The following is a 20,413-nucleotide window of genomic DNA, read 5'->3' as shown; positions in this document are numbered from 1 at the left end:
TGGCTGTTGGTGCGCCCAGTTCCCACCAGGGCAGGATAGGTAGTCTGGGGAGGGAACACAGCAGGAGGGAAGGACGAGGACGAGGAAGGAGTCACAGATTTATACCCAAATCCACACAGATGGATAAGCAGTCACAGATTCATACCCAAATCCACACAGATGGATAAGCCCCCAGAGACACACACACACACACACACACACACACACACACACACACACACACACACACACACACACACACACACACACACACACACACTCTCACAGGTGTGTACACTGACTGCCTAAGCAAGTGTAGACATAAATACCCCTGTAGGCTCAGATGCTACACAGGCCATCGTGATTAAGGCCCGTTCGTGGTGCACCAAACTGGGGAGATGTGTGGGTGAGAGAATGGCCACATGGGGGGCTTGGCACACGGGCACCCTGGGAATCGCCAGACCTTGGCCAGGGGACACCTTGAGGTGGGCGGAGCTGTAAGTCTAAACCTGAGAAGTTAGGCTGATTATTGTCTTGCTGTGCATGTCCATCACCAGAGACAGCCAATCAGCGACACACACAGACCTGCAGATCAGAGGCCAGAAGGTAGGGAATTTGACAGAAAGTTTCACTGTTTGTACTTGTGTTTACTGAGGGGTTTGAACCTGGTCGGGTCAGGACAGCGAGCTGGAGGAGGGGGAGATGTACTAGGCCTTCAGGGCAGAACTGTATCCTGTAGAAGCTGCCTGCTTCCCCATCCGGATTTTTTGCCATCAGGAGCTAACAAATGGAAAGTGTTCGGAACACACAGCTCTTGGCACATGGTAGCCCCTCAGTGAGTGGTCATCTTCCATCCCCCAAAACCATGGGAAAAGTCTGGCCTGTTCAGCTGTGACGAGGGGAACCAGGGAGACAGCCTGGAGGAGATGGCAGGAGGGTGAACCTGGGGACGTGAGGTCACGTGCCCCATGTGAACGCCAGCCCTCCTCTCCTGCACAGGGCCCGGCCTTTGTTCATCAAGTGAGAGATGGATCCCTCCTCCAGAGATGCCTTCTGCTGAAACCTTTGAGGGTCTTGTGTATTCTTTTCGTAAGAGATACTATTTCTTTGTAGTAATAATAGCTCTTATAGTGCTTTCTACCTGCCAGGAACTGTTCTATCTGCTTCATCTATAACTAATTTAATCCTCTTAACAATCCTATGAAGTAGGGGCATTATTATTCCCATATTACAGATGGAGGAACTGAGAGTCCCCAAGGGATTTAGTAAATTGTGCAAGGTCATACAGTGAATAAGTAGTGGAAGCAGGATGGCACTAGACTCCATTCTCTAACCACTGGGCTCTGCCACCTTTCTGGAAAGATCTGGTTCTTTCTCCTTCGCCCTCACTGATACACCATGGGGCCCTGGATAAGTCCCTGCCCCTCTCTGTCTCTACTTCTTTCTCTGGGAAGCTAAAGTCCTGTCACCTGGGGGCTTCCCAGGGCTGTTGTAAGGCCAAGCTGACTGTCCATATCCATGCACAGGCTACACTGGGAGAAAATGGGCCCTGGTGCAGCCTTCTGGAGAGCAGATATCTCGAGGCGGGTGCTCTGCATCTTGCCCCCTAGAGCAGGGCAGGGTGGTCAGTCCTCTCTGAGCCCCACCAGCAGACCCGCAGTAGGACTCACAGGTCCCTTGAGGCCTCCTAGGAGGACCGGGGTTAGAGACACTAATGAGGATGCCAGGAGAGAAAACCCTTCCTCTTAAAGTAAACTCACACAGAGAAAATCATAAACTGAGCACGCAATTTGCACCCCGGCCAAGGCCCTCAGAGCTTAAACATATTCTTTTGGGCTATTTATAGTCCTGGAGAAGTTAGAATTTTCTGGGTAATGGGAGCGCTAACAGATTCCAGCTGGTCAGGGTCTGCCAAGGACTGGCAGGGGAAAGAGTGGGAACCATGGAACCTTCTATTACAGGACTCTGCACTTCCCAGACCCTCCTCCCTGACCCAGCCTGTGCAGGTGGGACAGGAGGCAAGGGCTAGAGAAGAGCCTCTTCACCAAGGGCCATAATAAGGTCTCTCTGTGACCTAAATGGGGGTGAGGCCAGTTGCCCGGGCTCCCCTACTTCAAGGCTTTCGTTTCACAGATGCTGGAAGTGAGGCTCAGAGAGGGGCAGTAATCTATCCAGTGTCACACAGCTAGTGGGGCCCAGGCAAGCTCTGGTATCCTGGCCCATGCATCAGCATTCCTGTAGTAAACCTCAGAGCAAGACCTGAGAAGCTGGCTGGAGATGGTCCCTAGCGGGAGACAGTGGGAATTCAACATCCAGTGACCATATAGACAACCCCAGCGTGGGTTCCTGGGTGGGGAAGGCATGTCCTGGGTACTCTGAGAAGAGAGCCCCACCTTACTTCCCTGGCATTCAAGGCTACCAACACCTCTTAAATATCTCCCTTGCCCCTCCCTATACAAACTCCCCCTCCTGCTACCCCTAGAACATTCCCAACTCTCATATTCCTCTGTACTCTTGTCCACACTCTTCCCACCTGGATAGCCTTTACCCCACTTTCTCTGATTAAATGCTCCCACCCCTGAAGGCCTCTCAAGTTCCCATTCCTGGTGGCTCTGTGACTTGTCCTCACTCTGAACTCCTTACTGGAGCTGAGAGCCCACCCAAGGAGGCCTGGTATAGTGGATCCTGTAGGGTGTCACCCAGATTCACGATTCAGGATGGATGAAGGCACTCCTTCCATCTCAGAGAATGCTTTCCAGGAAAGCTGGTTTATGACACCTGGTGACAGAATGGTTAAGCAGACAGCCTTGGTTCAAACAGAGATCAGCCATGTTTAGCTCCATGACCTGGGCTGAATTCCATAACTTCTCTGACAATTGTTCTATCTATTAAGTGGGAATAACGCTGAGGCATTAGTTCCTGTCTGCTGAAGGTTTATGAGGATTAAATGAGATGATGTATGCATGGTGCTGGATATTGAGAAAGGACTTAATGGGCATTAGCTATTTTTTTTTTTTTTTTTTTTTTTTTTTTTTTTTTTTTTTTTTTTGCTGTACGCGGGCTTCTCACTGTTGTGGCCTCTCCCGTTGCGGAGCACAGGCTCCGGACACGCAAGCTCAGCGGCCATGGCTCACGGGCCCAGCCGCTCCGTGGCATGTGGGATCTTCCCGGACCGGGGCACGAACCCGTGTCCCCTGCATCGGCAGGCGGACTTTCAACCACTGCGCCACCAGGGAAGCCCCGGCATTAGCTATTATAATTTACATTTAACTTCTCTGAGGTTCAGGGATAGGATATTATTATCTGCGTCAAGGGGTTGCTGGTGAGAATCAAATAAGATTGGTTGAGAGGCAGAGGGTTAAATTCCATGCTGCTGTGACCTAATACAGATTCAGGGGTCAAGTTTCCTGAGGGCTTTGCCCATCCTAGAGCTGGAGGCCTGACCCCTCCCCCAAATAGTGAGGATCACTGTATTGCTTTCCTATCACTGCTGTAACAAATTAGCACATTAGTGGCTTCAAACCAAACAAACGTACTGTCTTACATTTCTGTGGGTCAGAAGTCTGGTATGGGTCTCACAAGACTAAAGTCAAGGTGTCAGCAGGCTGTGTTCCTTTCTGGAGGTTCTAGGGGTGAATCTGTTTTCTGCTCATTTGGATTGTTGGCAGAATTCAGTTCCTAGGGTTGTGGGACTGAGGTCCCCATTTTCTTGCTGGCTGTAAAATGAGGCCTCTGGCTTCTAGAGGCCACTGCATTATTTGGCTTGTGGCCCCCTTCCTCCATCTTCAAAGTCAGTGCAGGCAGATGGAGGACTTCTCGAGGCTACCTTTTTGGTCATCTTCTATTCATAAGGACACTTGTGATTTGGGCCCACCTGGCTAATCCAAGACACTTCCTCTGTCTTAAGGTCCTTAGTCACGCCTGTAAAGTCCCTTTTGCCACGTAAGGTAACATATTCACAGGTTCCAGTGAGTAGAACATGGTGGGGGGGAGGCGGGGGTGGGCATTATTCTACCTGCCACAACCACCCAGCATGGGGCAACCTCTGACCCAAAATTCCCCTCCTCCTTTTCTAGGGGGAGGTCTGTGCAGTTCCCTGTGCAGCAGGGACCTACGGCCCCAACTGCTCATCCGTCTGTAGCTGTAACAGCGGTGGCACCTGCTCCCCAGTAGATGGCTCCTGCACCTGCAAGGAGGGTAATGTGCCTTCTTTCCCAATCCCATCCCCTCAGATGTGCACAGTGCCCAGGTGGGCTGCCGGCTGAGGGGTCTGGGCTGCTCCTGCCCCACCCACCCACATGCAGGGTCGGGGAGCCTATACGTCAGGTTCCAGCCAAGGAGACCCATGCCAGGGACTTCAACAGCAGGAATGTAATAAAGGGGATTTGTTACCACAGTGTTAGAAGAGCTGAAAGGACTTACAAGGGAACATGAGCAACCCAGAAAGTAGTAGCTTCTCCCACAGTTGCTACCACTTCCAGGGTGAAAGGGACAAAGGGAGGAAGTGGAGTTCCCAGAGCCTGGGAGTGAGGGCCATCTGGTGGGAGCTGGGATGTGGGCAGAGGGGCTGCAAGATGGTGCTGGAGCACTGAGACACAGCCACCACCAGAGGCCCTGCTCATAGCAGAGAAGGAAGAGGAGATACCTGGCATCTCTCCTGCTCCCGCCCTCCCATCACCGGCCAGGTCTCCCACCGGCAAGGCCATCTGGGAGCAGCTGCAGGGGTCAGCCCCCTGGGATACAGAACAGAGCAGGGGAAGGGGAGAAATGGATCTGAGGGCAGACAAGCCAGTAACCAGCCTCAGAATGGGAAATCAGCCTATCACCAAAACACAGGGCCCTGAGATAAGTTTCCTGAGTATACCCTCGGCACAGATAGCCCTCTCCGCCTCCACTGGTTCCCTGTCCCAGGTGGGATCACCCACCTGTGGCAAAAACAGTGAGAACCGGGAGGCAGGAGACCCAGGTTCTAGCCCCCACTCTCTCAACAGCCTTGCTGTGTTTCTGAGTGGACCCCGAATGTGGAATGTGTGTTCTAACCTAGCAATCAGAGGAGGGGTGGTTTGGGTGTGATGCCTTGTACAGAGCTGGGGGGAGTGGGCAGAAAGCCATGCTGGGCCTAGATGGAGAGGTGACAGCCTCGTTCCCTCCCCTCAGGGTGGCAGGGCCTCGACTGCACCCTGCCGTGTCCCAGTGGGACGTGGGGCCTGAACTGCAACGAGAGCTGCACCTGTGCCAATGGGGCGGCCTGCAGCCCCACCGATGGTTCCTGCTTCTGCACCCCTGGCTGGCTGGGGGACAACTGCGAACTGCCCTGCCCGGTGAGTGTGGGGCGGGGAAGGACGGGGTGGGCCCATCAGCCCCCCATGCCCTTTCGCTGTAGTTTTTTTTGTCCACAGAGGTGCACAGAGAAGAGCACTGGACCGGGTGGTGGGACACTTGGATTCAGGTCTCAGCCCTAGCTCTAACCTCTCTGTCCTACTTCTGGCCTCAGCCCTCTCATCTATAAAATGACAGATACTTAGCAGATATGGTGATGTGGCCTCACTTTCCCCTGGGTGCTCTTGGGAAACATTATTGACTCTGGCACATTTACCTGAGCCCAGATGCAGCTTCAGAATCCTTCTTGACACAGTGCTACAGGACAGCTCTTACTAATCCATCAGAGTTGCCATTCCTTGATAATAATGTCTAAGCTTCTTTCTGGTTCCAACACTCTATAATTTTATGATCAAGGTTGGGAGGACTAAACCAAGCATTATCCAGTAATAACCCACCTAGACTTAATCCCTGGATCTTAGTCTAAGATACAAGTTAAGTTAAACCGATAGGATATTGTTGAATGAGCCCTACAGTCCTGGGTTCCAATCCTGCCTTTGCCTCATCCTAGCCGTGTTACCTGGAGCATGTTACTTCACCTCATCTTTAAATTTTGAATATAATGGAACCATCTCATAGAGTTGTTGTGAAGATTAAGAGAAATGAATTATATGAGACTCTTGATACCTGATGAGCACACAACAAATGTTGACCGCCACCTTCTTACCCACAAAGAAAAAAGCATAGTCATTCCTCACATGTGATCAATGTTTAAAAATTTGCAAGGTGCATTTTCATTTACAATTTTAATTAATGATCATTACAGCTCTCTGAGCTTGACCATTGAGAGGTAGGGCAGGACCACACCTCCCTCCCTCCAAACTGCATACTCTTCGTAATGCAGCCAAAGAATTATTTGGAGTAGCTTCACTGGATCCCCGGTTATAAAAAGTGCCTCCACAGCGCTCCAGCCCCAGTTTCTCTTCATCCTTGTTGGGCAGTGGCTCAGTTTTGTCATCAACATCCGAAAGAAGTGTGAGAACCTCTGAGGGTCTAGGTCTCGTCATTTCTCTCTCCCCCTTCTCTCCACAGGATGGCACATTCGGGCTGAACTGCAGTGAGCGTTGTGACTGCAGCCACGCCGATGGCTGCGATCCCGTCACAGGCCACTGCTGCTGCCTGGCCGGATGGACAGGTAACCCCCTCTGCCATGCCACCATCCTGGTCCTGTGAAACTGAGCTCTTGGTATTCTCCTGCTTCTCTTGACTGTTCCTTCACCTTTTCTTCTTCTTGCTTCCTACATATGCACCTTTTCTTTATATCCTCTGGGCTTCAGTTCTCCATTTCATTCCCTTTGAGTAAACAAATATTAATTGAACACCTAGTATGTGCAGGCTCTGTTCTAAGGGCTAGGGACAGACCAGTTTAAAAAATGCAGACAGAGGTGTGGGTGCTCAACCTGTGTTTGCAGGGGATATGGTGGAGAGGCGGACAGGGAACTTTCTCCTTAGCCCAGGCTCAGACTCCCGGCCCCTACATGTGTCCTGGCAGCTCACCTCCTAAATAGATGGCACGTCCATCCATTTCTCACCAGCCACTGCCACCGCCCTCGTCCACTGAGCACCATCTCTCAGCAGGCACTGCCTCGGCCTCCCGTTTTTCTGTGGGCCTCCCCTCTTGCACAGCTGCATCCACTCTGCACGTGGTGGCCAGATCCGTTCACATCAGTCCCTGCTCAGGATGCCCCCATGGCTTCCCAAGACACTGATCCAAAATCCTTACGGTGACCTGGGGTCCACATGGCCCTGTAAGGCCCTGCCCAACTCCTCCACCTCTCTTTTGCGCCCTCCCATCACTCACTTCACTCCACCACCTGGGCCAACCACCCTCCCTGACTCCAGGCCTCAAATGTGCATTCCCTCTGCCTAGATCACTCTTTCCCCTTCTCTTCACCTAATAACACCTTCTCATCCATCATATTTCGACGTAAAGATGACTTCCTCTGGGAAGGCTCTCTCCCCCTGATACTACCACCTCCCCAACCTGGCCAAGACTATGAAAGAGCCCCTTTAATTAATTCTCACAGCATTTTGCTGTACTTACTTCAATTGTCACTGAACTCTGATTTGAGTAACGATTTGTTTATTATCTGCCTCCCACCTTGACCATCAGTTCTGTGGAGGCAGGGACCACATCTGCCTTGTTCACCACTGTATCCACTGCCTGCCACACACTGAGAAATGGTTAAGAACACAGAGCTGGCACCAGACCTCCTTGGGCAAGTCCTTTACCCTCTCAGGGCCTGAATCCTCCATCCATAAAATGCAGATAATTATAATCCTTATAACTACAAGATCATTTTGAAGTTTAGATGAGTTAATACCTGTAAGCGCTAACAGTGCCTGGCACGTAATAGGTGCTCAGTAAGTGTAAGCCACAAATACAGTGTTAATGTTACGTGAACGAACCCACTGGCCATTCCCAAAGTGATGGACAGCAAGGAGAAAGAAATACAGGCATTGCTGGCAGTGTAGGTCCTCACATGAATAATTCACACCAGGCTGCTGGGCAACCTCTGTTCTCCGCAACCAGAAAGTTTCTGAGCAGCTGAGGGCTGGGGACATTGCTTCCTCTGTAGCATCTCCGACCTGACTCCCTTGCCCTGCCGCTTAGTACAGAGCTAGGCTCCACACTGGTTACTGGCACCCTAGACTCTTAGCTGGAGCCAAATGGAAATCCATTTTAATTTTTCATTGCCTTAATTTCGAGTGAACCGATAAGATTCCAATGACATCTGGTGCTTAAAAATTATGTCTTTGATGGACAACCTTTCAGCAAGGTCTCTGCTGTTCTAAAACTAATTTTCCCAAACGTGGTCCTGAAGTTGTTTCAAAGGAGCAATTGATGTCCTGAGATTTGTCAAGCAGAAGGAAACAAAGGAAAGACAGTGAGGGCGCAGGGTAAAGGCCCCAGCCCCCTGTTCGGCAAGCCCTCCCCACCCACTGCTGACTACCGAGCCCCTGGCATGTTGCTTGTGCCTAGGCTCAACACTTGTTTCTCTTTGCTCTAAGCATGTACGTGTCTTCTCCCCTTGCCCCCCTTAGCCACACACTTCTTGACTGGCATGATATCGAATTCACCTTGCCCTGCACATGGTAGGTGCTTACTCAGTGTTTACTGAAATAAATTGAAAGAAGCTGGCCTATAACCATGTATGGCCTTTCCCCTTGAAGTGAAGGAGACCTTGACGATGTTCCGCTCCAACCTCCTATGCTACAGATGAGGAAAGGGAGCTGCCCAAGGTCTCAGGACATTAGTGCCAACAGGATGGGAGACACTGGAGTGCACTGTAAAGGGGAACCATTTATTCATTCAGTTGGCATTTATTGACTCGAGCCATCACCGAGTCTTTATTTGGCAGCTACCATGTGCCCGGCACTGTGCTAGGCCCAGCAGTAAATGGCAAAATTCACCAGCAATAGCCCCTGGGCACCTACTGTGTGCCAGACACTGTCCTGGGTACTAGAGATGCAAGAATGACCAAGATCATTTCCCTGCCCATTAGGAGCACCTGGATAAAGAGAGTCAGAAGTGTCAAGAAGCCATAGTCCCTGTCTTCACAGGACACATATATATGAAATATTCAAATGATAGGGACAAAGTTGTATGCCACTATCAAATAGATGCTTGAATCCCTAGGCAGACATTCAGGGAGACTTCCTGGAGAAGGAAGACCCCAAAACCCAAAACAGTCCCTGAAGGATGTGGGTTGCTGAATTGCTGCTAGCCTTGTGACATGAACTAGAGGTCACAATATATAGATTCTTAGCCTAGCTTTACCCACCAGTGTGGATGTGTAGGGGGCCCTGAAAGATAAAGCAAAGAGATTCCCTAAGGGTAAGAATGGGAAGGACCCCTAAGGGGGATTATTATCCCCATTCAACAATAGGGAAAACAGGGCCTAGAGAAGGCAACTAACTGATGATACCACTCCTCTTCAGAAGCTGTAGTTGGAGAGCCTCCCTTTAGGCCAAGGTCAAGCCCTTTGACTGCACCGGTGCAACTGGCTTTTCCACGCAAGGGGAAACCCTGGACCCTTCTCTCCACTTAGATGCCAATGTCTTAAGTTCCAGGGAGCTCTTAGGACATATAACAGCCTCAAACAGGAGCCCCACACCCACAGAACCAGGCCTAGACTAGAACAATTGGCAGATCCTAGAACCCAGTGGGCCCTTGCAGCAATCTGAGCGTAATCACCTTACACCTGTGGTTCTTAATCTCCAAAAAAGAGGACACCTTTTTTGTTTTGTTTTGTTTTTTTGCGGTACGCGGGCCTCTCACTGTTGTGGCCTCTCCCGTTGCGGAGCACAGGCTCGGGACACGCAGGCTCAGCGGCTCACGGGCCCAGCCGCTCCTCGGCATGTGGGATCTTCCCAGACCGGGGCACGAACCCGTGTCCTGTGCATCGGCAGGCGGACTCTCAACCACTGCGCCACCAGGGAAGCGCGAGGACACCTTTTTGACATGAAAACATTTGGAGGATCCCACACATGAGAGTAGCTGTACTTTTAACATCCACTGATTTGGGGGAAAACATGATAGCAACAAGCTGCCATGAATTCAGGGGTGTTTTGCATGCATTGTGTTTTATTAATCACAGTAATATCTGCATACAGTTTTAGGGAAAAGCCTACAACTATGGGAAAGAGCCTTGGGCAGCCTAACCAAGCGTGCTTGCTGCACAGGAGGGATTGGAGGTCAGACGGTGGAGCTCCTCCATAGTCCAGCGCGCCTCCCAAGAGCAGCAGGGTCCCTCGGCCTGCAGTCTGAACAGGTTGTTTTCAACAACCACAGGCCAGAGAATTCCTTGGGGCAGATCATGGCTTTTGGTTTTAAACAGCTTTGTGGTTTCCCTCGCCCCAGGCTCCCCTTCGGTCCATCCGTGTTGCTTGTCCGGGCTTCACCTCTTGTGCACCTGAAACTCCACTGGGAGAGACCTCCACTGAGGAGGAAATGTGACCACCAGATTCTCACTGGGGAAAGACTGTATTCCCAGGAAGAAGCTCCCCGCACCCCATTCCCTCCATTCAGAGGCCTATTTCCTGCAGAGTGGCATCTGAAGCCTCCACCCTGCTGCAGAATTGAGCTGTCACAGGGAGGGAGGCCCAGGGAGGGAGCATGGGCTAGACTGAGGTGCTGGAGGAGAGTGAAGCCTGTTGCATCCCCTCCCTCTCCACTCTCTCCCCCTGTTCTGCCCCCTCGCCTTTCCCCACCCACCCAGGTAAGCTTGTATAATGCCAGCCTGCCTCTAAACTGGTCCCACCGCTCTCTGCTGCTGCTAGGACCGGCTCTGTTCACTGAGCCTGAATGTCTTCCTCTCTCTTTCTTTTTCTTTCTCACGATCCCTTTCCTTATAACAAGGCAGACGTGCTTTGTAAACTAATTCTGCTCCTCTCTGAGCCTCTGATATTCACCTTCCAAAGCCAAATTGGTCTCCTGGGTCCCCATGGTCCATTCACCTTACGCGTGGCGGACTAGAAGCCTTTCTGCCTGGGAGGAAACCCCACGCCAGAGCTGGGCATCCAGCCTCAGGCCTTTTAAAATTCTTCTCAGCCTTCAGGCTGTAATCACCCCAACACATATTTCCTTTCTCTCAGCTCAAAAAAGACCATGTAGGCCTTGCTCCTCTTTCTTTTTGACAGATTCCATCCCTTCCCACATAGGCCACTGTATGTCAAACTGAAGGTCATTAAATCAATTTTTTGGGTCACAACTAGCTTTTTTTTTCCTTAAGGACATAGAATACATCATAGTGCAAAGAAAACATCAGATTGCATCACAGTGACAGTAAATGTCATTTGCAAAATGTTGGTTTCTATTATACATGTGTGCGCACATATGATATAAAATACATATTGCACTGAGGACTGTGGTCAAAAGAATCTGAAAAGACCCCACCCACTCTCTAAGCCACTGCCCAGGGGCTGGTTGGCTAGGGCCCAGCAAGGATCGGTGGCTCCTGGGCTAACGTGGGTGGGCAGGTAACTCACTCCCAGCTCATGTAGCCCCTATAATGGCACTCACTTGCTGCACTAACCTTGGATTCCAGCTAAGATGTCAAAGACAAAGGAAGCCCTTCATGATCTGATCCCTTCTGATTCCCACAATCTCATCTCTTGCCGTATCCCATCTCGTACTTTATGGTTCAACCACACTATGCTGTTTTATCTTTCAAGGCGTGATTCTCTCTCCTGCCTCCTGCTCTTTGCACATAGGGTTTCCTTTATCTGGTCAATTCCTCCTTGGTCTTTAGGGCTCAGTTCAGGCATTGCCTCTTCCTGGAAGCCCTCCCTGACCAGCCAAGCTTCTCTGTTTTTCTCCTCCATATTCCCAGATATACTGTGTTTGCCTCCACCTCTTCTTACTGCATAGTACCACCCCCATTCTTCCTTTCACCCTCACCCCTTACCACTGACCTGAGTCTGCCTCTGGCCCACAGGCATCCACTGTGACAGCACGTGTCCGCCCGGTCGCTGGGGCCCCAACTGCTCCGTGTCCTGCAGCTGCGAGAACGGCGGTTCCTGCTCCCCAGAGGATGGGAGCTGCGAGTGTGCCCCGGGCTTCCGAGGACCCTTATGCCAGAGAAGTAAGGCTGAGACCCTACCCCTCAGACCTTGGACAGCTCATCCTCCCCAGCCTTCCCAGCTGGAACTAGGACTGGCCTGAGAGAGGCTGGGCTTACACAGTCAGTCCCCATCAAGTCCCTCCCTCTAATCCCCTTTCTCCTGGCCCTGACTTTTCTGTCCCCAAGTTCAGGGCCTAGCCTGGCTCCCCAGTAGAAACATGACCAGACCACAGCTCCTCTCTGTAGAAAGGGACGGGCCCTCCCAGGTGTGGGGCAGACGCGACTCTCCCCATGCTTCTGAGAAGCCTCTCTTCATCGCTGTGTGGGACTGGACAAGTAGCCAGGCTGGCTGGGGCCCCTTGGGCTGCTGACCACCCTCTCCCCTTCACCCCCAGTCTGCGCCCCTGGGTTCTATGGCCACAGCTGCGCCCAGCCGTGCCCCCTCTGCGTGCACAGCAGCGGGCCCTGCCATCACGCCAGCGGCATCTGTGAGTGCCTCCCCGGATTCTCCGGAACCCTCTGCAACCAAGGTACCGTTTCCAGGGGGAAGGTGTGTGGACCAGCGAGACGAGGAGTCCCAGGAGGGAAGTAGCAGGGAAGGAAGGTTCAGGATTCTCATCATACTCTGTGGAGGCAGCTCCTTGGCTCTTCAGGGCTTAGACCTACCTTAATAAGAATTGGACACACCACGGGGTGTGAGACAAAGCCATGATGCAGTTGAAGGAACAGGCTCAGAGAGGTTAAATGACTTCTCCATGGTCTCACAGCTAGAAGCGGCAGAGCTGAGAAACAAATTCTGACTCCAAAGCCCAGTCTAAGCGGATAAAAATTGAAACAAGCGTAGATGAGGTCCACATATGAAGTGACCCCAAATGGCTTGTGCTGAGTGCCAAGTGGGAAAGGCAGAGAACACTGTGGGAGCTCAGAGGAGACAGTTCTGGCTTCGCTGGAGATGGCAACTTCCCAGCCCTTCTCCCCTCACACTCAGGCCAACACTAATCCCTCACCACACGCTTTCCTGTCTCAGCTGCAGAATCCACGGCACCAACTCCAGCCAACTCTTCCACTCAACGGGAGTTGAAAAGGGAGATAAAGCTTATTGAATTGGTGTGCTGCTAAACTGGCTCTCTGGGGGCGGGGAAAGCCCTAATCTGTATCATTTGCAAATTTCCATGCTGTAGATATTCCCACCATGGCTGATTCTAAGGTACCGGTTTAACACCGGTCGTGAAATTCCCGAATATTTAATAGCCAGTGTGAAGGTAGAAGCTGGCTCCGTTGCACACCGTTGCTTGCTGCTGTCCCTGGCTTAGTTAGGCCAAGGCAGGGTGGATTTGGGGGACGGCTCCGTGCCGTGTAGGACTTCAGCTGGGCCTTAGCCTAAAAGGCAGAGATGGAAGAAAGGCATTGTGGGTAGAGGAACCAATCTGGGCAAAGCACAGAGGCGTGCATATGCGACTATCCAGCCACAGGGAATGGCAGGAGGGTGCAGGGGCTGTGGATGGCAAAGGGGACTGAGAAGGTAGTCTGGGGACTCCTGGAAAGTTTTGAAGACAAGGTTGCAGAATTTGTACTTTAACCTGTAAGGAGCGAAAGGATCTTAGTCTAAGGTAAACTTAGAGCTAAAAGCAACTTCAAGGTCATCTGTGAGAGTCTCATCTGGCCTCTGCTTAAATATTTCCTTTGAGAGCTCACTGCCTCCCAGGGGACTGGATTCTTTTGATGAATAATGACCACTGAGCTCGGCTATTTTTCTAAGTGTGTGGGCCATTAATATGTATGAGTGGAAAGTTAACTCCGTGATGCTTTGAGGTCATGAGAAGTTTGGACCCCAGGGAAACATACGTGACAGTTTCATTTGCTTGCAGTCCTCCTAGGGCAGTTTAATCATAACCTGACGTGTCGAGGTTTACTTATTAAACATCGGAGACCCAGCTGTCAATACAGATAGGCCAGGTCTAAATTAGGACCTAAGCAGCCCGAGGAGTAACTCTCACATCCTGCAATGTCTGATTTATCGCCCGCTGGCCTAATGAGTATTTTCCACACATAGATCTAACAGAGTTTGCTATTAATGGCAACTGCCCTGGTTAAGTCTCAAACCTTGTAAAAAATTGAACTGACGCTTTCTAATGACTGGCTTTCCAGCGAGTTACAAATTACAGACACTGCTTATGCAGAATCATTAAACATAGATTAAATACAACCAGATGTTTTCTTTTCACCAGTCCCCCTTCTCTCCACCACCCCTCTCTTTGCCTCACTCTTGATTCAGCTAAGAAGTTAACCAATTAATGTATTAGACTGATCACATTAGCAGCTCTGTGGGTGAATTTGTCAGCCTTGCATATGTGAGAAAGACTTCAAAGATAAGACTTGTTAGAGAAGTCTTGTTAGAGAAGCTCAGAGTTGGTTTTAGGATGGGTGTCAGTGGAGCATCTCTGGCACCCGGCTCCCCACAGAGGGCCAGGACTAGGGGATGGGTTCCCCACATCATGTACCTCCCAGAGGCAGGGAAGAGCATGCTGGGTGACCTGCTTTTCAGGAAGCCAAAGCTGGAGGCTGAGCTGCAAACAGGTGAGATGCATGTCATCCTCCTGGCAGTGGACCCGCCCTGGAAGGAGCTAAGGTTTTTGCTAGGGAAGAGCACAGGGCCCAAATCAGCCATCGTGCCCATAACCATTAACTATAGCCCAAGGCCAGTGGGTGAGGGTTATCAGTCCCATTTCAAAGATGAGGAAACAGAGACTGAGAGGAGTGATGTGGTTTGCTCGGAGGTACTTAGCCAGTGAGTGGCAGAGCTTCCTGGCTGTGTGACCTTGGGCAAGTTACTTAACCCCTCAGTCCCTCAGTTTCCTCATCTGTAGAGTTAGTAATAGTGAAAATATGTAATAATGAGAGTATTACAAGGTTAATTGAACTAATATTTGTGAAGCATTCTGAACAGTGGTACATAAAAGTGCCACAGAAGTGTTTGTTGAATACATAAATAAAACTAGGACCCAAACCCAAGGCTTTGGGCTAGAGAGCCTGGTATTGTTTGTCTCAATTGCTAATCATGTCCAGGAGAGGCACAGAGTGGCCACAGATCCAGGTGCCCACCATCCAGTTGGGGAAGGGCTGACAATATGAGGCAGTGTGGCCTAAGGGAGGGGTGCCAGCCCAAATTTCAAGAGATGTGGGCCTGGGGAAGTTGCTTTTCTTTAAGAATCAACACCTTCCCCTGATGCTCAGTGTGGCTCAGCCAAATGAGGGCCTCAGGGATTCAAGGACTTCCTCCCCCATAACAGGGATGCAAGGAGGCCATCTTGGAGGGTGTAGGGCCAGCTGGAACTGGGCTTTGAGGGGAGCGTGTCAAACTGAGAGGAGCTCGAAGGGACAGGGGTCACTGATTCCAGCAGAACCCACTGGAACGTCACTGCTCCTGGGGCCAGTTTTGGCCATTTGGGGAATAGTTCCTGAGTGTTTGTTGTATGCCATGCACTGTGCTGGGCACTCAGACACAACAAAGAACAAGAGAGCCAAGTTCCCTGCCCTCATAAAGCCTGCAGTCCAGAGGGGAAAATTCTGAGCTCAGCCTTTCCCAGCAGAACTTGGGGGCTGGGGTGGGGGGAGAAGGGGCAGCAGTTTATTTCCACATATTCAGCCACTGTGCCTTGAGCACCTGTTGTTTTTCCAGGCATTGTGGGTGTACAGACACGGGTGGAACCCAGGCCTGGCCTGAAATGGCTCACAAGCCACAGTAACAGAAGACCAGGGAAGAAACTAATAGAGGGTCCTAGAAGCTCAAACAGGGACATAGCCTCCCAGAACAGAGAAGAGGGGTGAATCTGTTAGGATTAAGTTCAGCTATAAGTAACATAAAAACCCAAAATAACTGACTTGAAGATGACAAGCTTTGTGTCCCTCACACATTTACAAAAAAACCAAAAAGATGAAAGAAAAGCAAAGATCCAGAAGTAGGCCACTAGGGAGTGGTAGGGTAGCTTACATAGATGTCAGGGACCCAGACTCCTTCTATCTTGTTGTTCTGCCATCCTCAGCACATGGCTTCCACCTCTGAGGAAAGGTAGCTGCTTGAGCTCCAGCTATCTTACCCACAATTCTCATCCATAATCCACATTATTCTTCAACAGGAAGGATGAATGGGCAAATAAAGACACGCATTTCCTCTTACCATTGGTCAGAATGTAGTCACGTGGTCATACCTCACTGTGCAGGTGGACATACACCGTTAAAACTACTTCTAAGGAAGAAGAGAATTGATATCGAAGGACTAGCTGTCTACTACAGAGGGATCATCGGGGAGGTGGTCCTTAAGATGTGTCTTGTAGGCAGGGTAGGATTTCCACAGCTGGGCATGAGGGTCAGGGAAATTCTGGGAGGGAACAGCTGGAGTGAAAGCACAGAGGAGGAAAGGCATGGGGTGTTATTTGGAAAGTGGTGTGTGGTCCAATGTCTGGGTGATGAGGTATGTTTAAGTGCTGATCTCTAGGATCTAGGTTTTATTCTGGGGCACTAGGGTGCCACTGAGGATGTTTGAGCAGGGCATAGGAGTGCCATGAAGGGAGCTGTGCTTTAGAGAGCTCAGGCTGTAGGAAGCAGGTGGAGGATGAATTGAGAGGGAATTGAGAGGGAGGTGCTCGGTGAACACTCATATCTAGTCCTCAAGGAGCTTGCAGCTTTGTTGAGGAAACCAGCCCTTTCTCCAGGAGCCAAGGAATGACTCCTCCAGGAGGGGCCGGGATCAAAATCCTACAAAGGACTCAAGGTGGAAATACCATGGGAGCTCAGTGGAAGAGAGCACCTTGTGGACCCAGGAGGGCTCTCCTGGGGAGAAGGCTGAACTGGGGCTCAAGGAACAGGTTGGATTTGGAGAGACAGGAAACAGGGGGACAGGGATAGACATTCGGGGCCGGTCCTCCAGCCATCTAACTGCAGACAGACCTGCCACCCTGCATTTGTCCCTCTCCTTCCAGCTATAAACATTCCCTGCCCTCGCAGTTGTGAGATCAGTGATGCTGACACAAGTGTGGTAATGGAAAGCAGAAGGCTTCGGGGCAGTGCAGGGACCACTGGACTGAGTGCAGAGCTGGGATTCCCAGCCTCACCACTTCTGTCTGTGAGACCTAAGTCAAGTGATTCTACCCCTATGGGCCTCAGTTCGTTCCTGTCAGAGGGAATCATTACTAGAGGCTCCCGAAGAATGCAGCTGTGGACACAAGAGGGGGAACTCATTGATGTGGAAATGAAGAAGGGCGATGGGGGTGCTGAGGTGGGCAGTTCCCACCCAGATCCGTGACCCCAGATGGCCATAGCTGTGGCCTGGGAACTTCTGGGGGTGTAGCTGTGGGTGGTGGTCTGAGGAGTACAAGTGGGAGGACAGGTGCCAGGCTGTCCTGTGCCCACAGTGTGTGCTGGAGGGCACTTTGGGCAGGACTGTGCCCAGCTCTGCTCCTGTGCCAACAACGGGACCTGCAGCCCCATCGATGGTTCCTGTCAGTGCTTCCCTGGATGGATTGGCAAGGACTGCTCACAGGGTAAGCTGCTGCCCTCTGGGAATGCTCCCCCCGGAATGCCCCCGACCATGGTCAGGCCCAGAAACACCCACTCCCTGCCCAGAACCTCTCTGCCCCTGGTGCTTCTACCTCCCAGGGCTGAAATCTCCTGCAGATAGGAATGTCCACCTGAGTCCCATATAGTCTCTATAGCTAACGTGATGAATTACTAGGATTGATCACTAGCATTATTAACTGTTAGTATTAAAGATATGGGCGTTATTCGTAGTATCATTAATACTATGAACGCTGAGTATTAATACTCCTAGCATCTGATCAAGGAGTAGCCCCTAAGTTTGGATGGGGAGGAAGAGGGAGTAGGGAAGTGAGGGGAGGCCCGGGCAGTTGCCTCACAAGGGTGTCCTCTGGGTGGCTCACGTGACTGATGTCCTGGGCATCATAGGCCTGGGCAGAGCATTGTAGGGGCTGTTCCTATAAGGTGAACCCAATCTGATACAGAGGTAACAGGGACCCCCAATCTAAAGGCAGAGACTCAGCCTCTGCCCTGTGGAGTCCTTGGCTGATGGGTGAGACCCAGCGAGTACCCCTAGAACGGTCCCAGTTAAGATGCCCTGGCCCAGGACTTCCCTGGTGGTCCAGTGGTTAAGATGCTGCACTTCCACTGCAGGGGGCAAGGGTTTGATCCCTGGTCAGGGAACTAGGATCCTGCATGCCAGGCAGTGGCCAAAACAAACAAAAAAACTGGCCTGAAGGCATTTCCATTCTGATGGAGGAGACACCCCTGCTATCCTCCGGGAGCTCATTAGCTCCCTGAGAAGAAATAAGTCCCTACCCTGGGAAAGTACCCCCCCACCCCCACCATCCCCATGGGGAAGTTAGTACACACAGTATTCACACCGTAAACCGCAGTGTTTACAGTTTACCACACGCTCCAAATCACAGTCATTCCCCTAAGAGGGAAGGTTCAGAAGCCCTCAGAACTGGGAGGGTGGGCAGAGAATCCGGGCTTAATGGGAATCCTGGGTGACTGGGTCAAGAGGTGAGTGGAGGAATTCTGGGAACAGTGGTTAAGCCCCGTGAAAGCCAGGAAATGCCACCCGGGGGCATCCTGGCTGACATGCACTCCCCCTTCCTCTCCCTCCCTCTCCCTCCCTCTCCGTCTGCCCCTCTCTGCCTGGCCCTCACCCTCGGCATCCCACCCACGCCCAGCTTGCCCACCTGGGTTCTGGGGCCCCGCCTGCTTCCACACATGCAGCTGCCACAACGGGGCGAGCTGTAGCGCCGAGGATGGGGCCTGCCACTGCACCCCTGGTTGGACCGGACTCTTCTGCACGCAGCGTAAGCCCCGCCTCCCAGCCTCCCAGCCATTTGGAATCCCATGCTGCGGCCTGCTGGCTGCCGTGGGCATCGTCTGGACATGCAGTGGAGGGAGGGAGTAGGCAGGCCCCAGGGCTCGGAGCTATCCACCCCCACCACCCACCCCTGGGGTTAAAGAGTCTGGCCGGACTCAGGGGGTTGAGGCGCCCAAAGTCCTGGAAGGCCAGAGCTATCGGGTACCCCAGCAATCACCAAGACCAGACCCTCCTTGGACAGGGGGCCCAGCGTGGGGAGGAGCAGCCTGTGGTTGCACAGCAAAGAGACATCAGCCTGGCCTCTGGTTCCAAGGTACCCTTGTCCAAAGGACTCCCTGCCTCTTTGGCGTGAGGGTTCCGAGCGTGGAGCGTGCAGGGTGTCGCTAGTCCTCACCCCATGCTCAGAGAAAGAAGGGGCAGGAGGCAGGTTTGGTCCCAACTGCACCTCAGCGGTTGCCCCCGCCCTGTTTCTCTTCAGGCTGCCCAGCAGCGTTTTATGGGAAGGACTGCGGGTATGTGTGCCAGTGTCAGAATGGTGCCAGCTGTGACCACATCAGCGGCAAGTGTACCTGCCGCACGGGCTTCACCGGGCGACACTGTGAGCAGAGTAAGCTGTCCCGACCCTGGTGTCAATGCCAGGCCTCAGCCTCCTGCAGGGGAAGCCTCCCCCTTTGAGGTCCACCCATCAGGGCCCTGCACCGCCTGCTCCCTTGACTTTTGGAGCAACTCCCAAGCAGAAAACCTGAAGGTTGGGCCTACGTTGGCTTAAGAGTTTCTTCCTTCAGTGGGGGTGGGGATGGGGCATGTGGAGGCAGAGCAGAGCCTTTGCTGGGGGAGGAGCTTAGCGAGAGTAGAGGGAGGCAGATCTTGTTTGATTGATCTTTGAAGCCCCTGTGGCAACCGGCCCTGACACACAGAAGATGCTGTGTAAATATGGACCAGGTGAGGAGGAGGTAGGGGTGGGTGTCCCCCCACTCAGGGTTATAGGTCTAGGTTATAGGTCTGTCTAGCCCCAAGTAGCAAACCAAAGCACATCAGGAGCTACAGAGAAAGAGGCTTCGCTCTGTGAGGCAGAACTAATCCTCACAGCTGCCCACATAAGGGATGGGAGGGGTGGAGAGTGGGCGTACCTCACGGTCGACTCCGATTCTCTTCATGCTACACAGGATGTGCCCCAGGAACCTTTGGCTATGGGTGTCAGCAGCTGTGTGAGTGCATGAACAATGCCACCTGTGACCATGTCACAGGCACCTGCTATTGCAGCTCTGGATTCAAAGGGATCAGGTGTGACCAAGGTAATACACAGATGGCAGAGTCCCCGGGGAAGGGGGCATAGAAAGGGCCCCATGGGGCAGGCTCTAGGGAGTAGCCAGTGGGACTGACTGAATTTTATAAGGACACTCTGTGACTTCCTTTTATTCACATTGGGAGGAGAGTGGGAGTGGAATGGGGAGGGGGGGGCTGAGGAGGGGGAGGCTCCAGGCACTGGAAAGGCAGATGGAGAAGGCGGCCTCTCAGGCACCACTTCCCTCTGCTCATCCTTGGCAAGTTTTGTGAGCCAAGGATGACGGCAAGCCAGTGCTGTGGAAGGGTCAGCAGACCGAGTCGGAAGATCTGC

At 52.1% G+C, this 20,413-nt stretch overlaps 1 protein-coding gene across 12 annotated transcripts in view; it reads left to right on the top strand.

Moving 5' to 3' along the window:
* The window catches only part of MEGF11 (multiple EGF like domains 11), a 439,586-nt gene that overhangs the window by 397,818 nt on the left and 21,355 nt on the right, over positions 1-20,413 (top strand). For all 12 annotated transcript variants that reach the window (XM_073801157.1, XM_033851846.2, XM_073801152.1 and 9 more), the window contains 9 exons: positions 4,056-4,176; positions 5,137-5,300; positions 6,391-6,493; positions 11,799-11,945; positions 12,320-12,454; positions 17,336-17,464; positions 18,653-18,781; positions 19,274-19,402; positions 19,962-20,090. In XM_073801157.1, coding sequence (XP_073657258.1) covers positions 4,056-4,176; positions 5,137-5,300; positions 6,391-6,493; positions 11,799-11,945; positions 12,320-12,454; positions 17,336-17,464; positions 18,653-18,781; positions 19,274-19,402; positions 19,962-20,090 — 1,186 coding nt within the window. The remainder of the gene's footprint in view (positions 1-4,055; positions 4,177-5,136; positions 5,301-6,390; positions 6,494-11,798; positions 11,946-12,319; positions 12,455-17,335; positions 17,465-18,652; positions 18,782-19,273; positions 19,403-19,961; positions 20,091-20,413) is intronic.

The sequence above is a fragment of the Tursiops truncatus genome, chromosome 2 (assembly GCF_011762595.2).
Source record: "Tursiops truncatus isolate mTurTru1 chromosome 2, mTurTru1.mat.Y, whole genome shotgun sequence".
Taxonomy (NCBI): Eukaryota; Metazoa; Chordata; class Mammalia; order Artiodactyla; family Delphinidae; genus Tursiops; species Tursiops truncatus.
The sequence above is the reverse complement of the archived record's forward strand: the minus strand, read 5'-3'. Positions and strand labels throughout refer to the sequence as shown.